A 6,023-nucleotide genomic window follows, 5' to 3' on the forward strand; every position below is an offset into this window, starting at 1 on the left:
AACTAACTAATAATAACTCAATAAATAAAACACAAACTGCCACCGTCACCACGGTAACGCTTGAAACTGCTGCTGTTAGCAGGAAGTAGAACGAACACTTTCTGAACTCGACATAAAGACTCTTTTATACAGTGAAATACCACAGACACACACACACACACACACTGAGGACAATGAGTGTGTGTGTGTGAGTGTGTGTGTGAGTGTCTCAGCTGATTCAAATATTCTCTGTTATTGAATTATTGTAATGAACTCCTCCTCAGTGAAATCCATTCAGACATTATCTCAAACAGTTCTCATAACTCATAAAGTTCAATATGTTTATGTCAATAAAATAATGCAAACTTTTTTATTTGGGTGATTATCAGAAATCTTTTGTCCTTTTTGGCCACTCCAAGCACCCGTATTGCTGTTTTCAGATCAATAAAAACCTTCAGTCTCGTCTCTGCAGCTTCGTGTTGTTATGGCAACCAAAACAAAATGGGAGGCGGTGAAGGAGCGCCTGACGGGAAGCCCCGCCCACGACCCCGACGCCACACTGGAGGCGAATCTGGAGAACGCAGACCCTGAACTGTGCATCCGACTGCTGCAGGTAGGACTGCTGACACCTGGTGGAGGTACGGGAGCCTGCAGCTGCCAATATTCAAATCCTTCTTCAAAAATCAACATCAATAAGTTTTCAGGTTTAAATGCAAAAGGAAAGTAAAGAGCTTTGTTACTGCAGGACGCCAACGTTTTAATGTCAGAAGTAATCAATAATGAATGAATAAAACTGATATTGCCCCCCCCCATCCTTCTGTAGACTACAGGTTAATGTGCAGTGATGATGATTTATTTAACCAACCAGCAGCTGCGTTCCCTCAGGTTCCCACCGTGGTGAACTACTCCGGTTTGCGGCGGCGGTTGGAGGCCAGCGATCAGGCCTGGATGGTTCAGTTCCTGGAGCTGCGCGGTCTGGACCTGCTGATGGAGGCGTTGGAGCGACTCTCCGGCCGCGGCTGCGCTCGCATTGCTGACGCGCTGCTGCAGCTCACCTGCATCGCCTGCGTCCGAGCCATTATGAACTCGTCTGAAGGACTGCACTTCATCCTGGACAACCAGGGTTACGTCAGGACCCTGACCCAGGGTGAGTTCCTCCAAATGACCTCAACCAGAAATACTGTCTCTCCATAGATGAGCTACAATATCCATGTCTTGTGTGTTGTTGCTTGTGCTAGCTGTGTTAGCATCCACAGACTCCACCAGCTGTTAACATCTGTCCCACAGATCGTACAGATGGACAGACTTTTATCCAACTTTCCTTCTTCCAGATTTTAGATTTTAGTCTGTAAATCCTGAAGCTGGAGCTATAACGTATCAGAGAATCTGTTACACACTGGTGTTCTACAGGTGAATGACTGTCTCTGTCTCTGTGTGTCCCTCAGCTCTGGACACCTCCAACGTCATGGTAAAGGTGCAGGTGTTTGAGCTGTTGGCGGCTCTGACTCTGTTTGACCCTCAGGGACACCGCCTGGGCCTGGACGCCCTCGACCACTACAAGGTTGGCTACAGAGAGTTCATTGTACACAGGTTTACATAGTCCCCCCCTCACCCATCAGCACAGTGTGATGTTGTTTATGATGTGTTTACCCTGCTGCTCGCTGTAGTAAATGTTATTAGCTTTACACTTTCTGTCCGTCCGTTCGTCACAAACGTCTCTGCTGTACATTTGAATAAAAGCTTATCAGAGCGAGTCTATCGGCTGCAGAGGGAACAGAAATCAGTGAGTGTGGAACAGCAGGGTGTGACTGCAGATAAGCTTTGTTCCTGACCTCGCCCACGCTTGTTCTGACTCATTGGCATGATGGGACACCATTCCTCACCGACTTCATGTGGGCAAGAACGTACCCGCCCGTCCACGTCTTCCTGAAGATAAGCTGCAACTGCCAAGAACTACAGATAACTCATCAAATACCTGCTGAACAAACCGTGAGCTGTACAATCTACAGCAACATCAGTGGAGTTTGACTGGTGGGTCAGAAATCTACCTGCCTGAACAGATTTATCATATTAATGATCAGTTCTCAAATAACAACAAACACCTTTGCTGTCGTGCTAGTGAGATGCTATCAGCTCTCTGGAGTTTGGCCCAAGTCCTCTGTGGGTCAACAGTCAGCCAACAGCCTCACTTGAACCAGAACTGCTCAGTACCTGAAGGTTTCTGTTAGAACTGTTTAGTCTGGGTCTCCAGCTGTTACACTGACTGACGCTAACCTGCATATGTTGGACAATTATGCTAATTAATCATTAGCATCTTTAGCATTAATAATCAGCTATATGGACAATATCTAGGCAGCTGATTGGCTGATTTGGACAATGAAGGAGGTTTTGGGGCCATATTTCAACTTCCTCTGGGCTGACTTTGAGGTTATTTATATGATTAATATATAACTGCAGAAGCACAGACACAGGTTAGTGACCAGAGCCTGAAATGGGTCAGTACCCACCAATACTGTGAGTACCCGTATTTCTTATTGGGTAGCGCCACCTGTGAGTCACCCCTACACCTGCGTAAAGCTTCATTTCTTTTTTTTTTGTGCTGACATTCCCACAAAGACCCGCCCTACCCTGCCCCTGATTGGCTGGTGTTCATTGCCGTGGTTGGTTTGGTTGGTTAGGTTCGGGCATGAAGCGTAAGATTGTTTGGGTAAGAAAAGTACCTGATGGAGTTATTCTAGTTTCTAGTTTCCAGTTTAATTTCTATTAGTTTCAGTGTTAGTTTTAGTTTTGTAGGATTATATGGGGGATATTGTCAGAATAGGTATTACAGTACAAACAGACTGAACAGATGAACCAACGCCTCCTCGTGTTGTTGTATTGACTAATTTGACCAAATTGACAAGAACTAAAGACATACAGTACATTTATTGTTACTGTATTTTATTTCAGTTACTAGGTTTGCGTAACTGAAACCTATGTATGTCTGCGATATATCTCTGCGAATGTTCTTCAGAAACTCTTTAGTTTTGGAGTTTTGGTGAATGTTTGTGTGTTTGTGTTCAGACTCTAAAGAAGCAGCAGTATCGCTTCAGCGTGATCATGAACGAGCTCCACTGCACCGACAACGTCCCGTACATGGTGACGCTGATGAGCGTCATCAATGTCCTCGTGCTGGGACAGGAAGACCTGAGGAGGAGGGACCGCCTGCGGCAAGAGTTCATCGGTACGACCACAACAACATGTCACTGCTAATACTGACAGGAATAATATTAACAACAGTCATAGACTTTATTGACTCATAAGAACATGTTGTGCTATCCTCAGTCAGAACTTCCTCCTTTCCTGTGCTTAGATATGCTATATGCTAGGCTAATGTTAGCAAAATGCTAGCTAACTAGCTAATCTACATCAATTATTGTTGTTCTAGTGGTTGCTAGGTCATTAGTAAGCTCCTCCAGCGCCCTCTGTTGATGAGAACATGGAGGATATGTTGGAATGGGGGCGGGGCATGTTTTCGTTCTGTTGCCATGGAGACCGCAGAATCAAATTCAAGTGACAATCAAACATTTTTTCACCAGAAACATGTTGTTACAGGACTGCAGCTGCTGGATCTGCTGCCCAGACTGAGGTACTGATTAAGCATTTATTGAAACATCTCTCCAATAATCAATAATCAACATATCTGTCAGTTTGTGTCTCTCTCTGTCTTCAGGGAGACGGAGGATGAGGACCTGAACATCCAGTGTGATGCGTTCGAGGACTCTCTGACGGAGGACGAGGAGGAGATGGAGAGACTGTACGGAGGCATCGACATGAGCAGCCACCAGCAGGTCTTCACCTCGCTCTTCACCAAGGTAATGTTCACTTCAACGCCGCCACGCCACTGTTGCCATGGAAATCAACGTCCAACTCCCACTAAAGACATTTGAACGCTTTCCTACTTTACAGCAGTTCCCTGAGAAAGAAGACACTTTTGTAACATCTGATATATGAAATATGTGTATGTTAAAATAATGTATAGATAGTCACACTCACTGTACGTCGCCCCCTGAAGGCTGATCTCTCAGATACTCTCATACAGGCACAAGAAGAGAACTGTAACCACTTACCTTATATAGATGAGAGCAGCTCACTCCGCCCCCTTTTGGGTGGAAGCACTTCCTCTGAATGGACTGGCAGTAGTAAGAATACTGTATTTATTTTCAGCTGTTAGGAGCCAAGTAAGGCAGATATGAGATGTTGTGTCATCACTGATCAATGATTGGCGTTGTTAGATAGAAAAAATAAATAATAGCGGTCGATGAGTCACTCTGCCTTCGTCAAAGTGCACAGACCATCTACAACTTGACTGAATCCCATTTTTCTGTCTGTCTGTCCAATGTGACGTTACTGTAAACCAATGTTTGTGTTCATTAATCTACCTTTTACTACCACAGAAGAAGAAAACAGGAGGGTTTATCTCCACTTCCTGTTACTTTCTCACTGTGTATGGAATAAAGCAACAGATCTTTTCTTTTACTGTCCTTCATTGATTATGAAAGTAAAGAAAATTGTAAACAGTCTTTTTTTTTTATTGTTTAATGGGCAAAATGTGACACAGCAGCTTCTACAGCTGGTTTCACCCAAAAGGAGGCGTGGTCGTTCTGAGGACCAGAAAGTGACGTATGGCTGCTCTCTATTAGAGACAATGAAGACTGTCTTCGCCCCCTTACTGCCAGAAATAGAAACCACTCGTGAGCCTGAAGGTGAAAGTGTTTGAGCAGGAGAGCAAGTTGTTGATGCTCTTGGATTCTGTGCGGTTGCTCAAAGCAGAGAGATTCTGAGAGATCCTGCAACAGTAACATCTTCACATTCACCATACAATCTCTGTGTCCCTGTCCTCCCCCTCCCTGTCTGTCCAGGTGTCCAGCAGTCCGTCCTCTGTCCAGCTGCTGTCCATCCTTCAGGCCTTGCTGTTGGTGGATCCGGACAGAGCTGAGGTCTGGTTAGCTCTGGAGCTGCTGGCTGACAGAGCCACGCTGCTGTCCCAGGACCGTAAGTCCGGGTTCATCACTGGCAGTTATGTTTATTTATTTTGTTCTTTAGTCAGAGTCGAGTCTCAAGTTGCTGTGTGTGAGTACCACTCGCGTCCCCATCTCTTATTAACTCCTATCTCCTCTGTTGGTAAAACTGTAAGAATTGATCAATTATCAGGATGTTGTCCTCAGAGGTCTTCATGGGCCCACGAGATATACCCAGTCTAATTGGCTTGGCAAATGACAATAACATTCATCTATAGCACCATTGGCACTTTATTAGTGATTCACAAAAAACAAAATAAAGGACAAGTTATAAAATTATTCATATAAAGAGAATTTCAACCAGATAAAGTTCAAGTAAAATCCAGATCAAGTATGTTTTAAGAAGGACTGACTCTCAGCCGGGCCCCTGGACCAGACAACAGACCTCTGCCCGAGCATCTCAAAGTAAGATACTAAAAGATCGGAGATATAGTGGAGAGACCTCGTAGAGCCTTAAAGTCATTTGAATCAGTTGTAAAACATACTGGGTTCTGTACAGTCTGGAGTCGGTGGACTTGTTCCGGCTGGTAAAGAGGCTGCTGTAGTAATCCAGCCGTGTAAAATGCTCTCTGTATATTCATAGATGAAAACATGGTTGCAAAAACTAATGGACAGCCCCACCCCCACCAAGACTCACTGTGCTTGCTTTACAGAACTTGTCCAAAGTCCAAAAATGTCCTCACTGCACATCCTGTGTGTTTTATAGCCGACTTAGAGTCTGCTGAGTGCCTGCTGGAGAGGCTCCTCCCCCACAAATCCCTCTCAGCCAATCGCAAGGTCCAGACCATAGACCGGGCGGTACAGACTCGACTACCGGACGGTCCTCCTGGACAACCTGAGCACCTCATCAAAGACGCCTTCACAACTGCTGCTTCATCAGCTTCTCCTCAAGCTCTTCCTTCAGCTACACCTCCTTTCCCTCCTCCCTTACTTGGTATGGGAGCTCCAGCCCCTCCACCCCCTCCTCCTTTACCTGGTATGGGG

The 6,023-nt window shown here is 45.3% G+C and overlaps 1 protein-coding gene across 1 annotated transcript; it reads left to right on the forward strand.

The window, feature by feature from the left end:
* Positions 1-437: 437 nt before the first annotated feature.
* Positions 438-6,023, forward strand: LOC118340430 (inverted formin-2-like; the record flags this gene model as incomplete). The annotated part of the gene is given in 8 exon segments (XM_035678394.1): positions 438-592; positions 865-1,126; positions 1,425-1,540; positions 3,043-3,202; positions 3,574-3,607; positions 3,692-3,833; positions 4,881-5,013; positions 5,746-6,023. Coding segments are annotated over 8 exon segments (1,254 nt in total), but the record flags the coding sequence as incomplete, so codon positions are not given.

The sequence above is a fragment of the Morone saxatilis genome, unplaced genomic scaffold, assembly GCF_004916995.1.
Source record: "Morone saxatilis isolate NCDOM2014 unplaced genomic scaffold, NCSU_SB_2.0 Contig7, whole genome shotgun sequence".
Classification (NCBI taxonomy): domain Eukaryota; kingdom Metazoa; phylum Chordata; class Actinopteri; family Moronidae; genus Morone; species Morone saxatilis.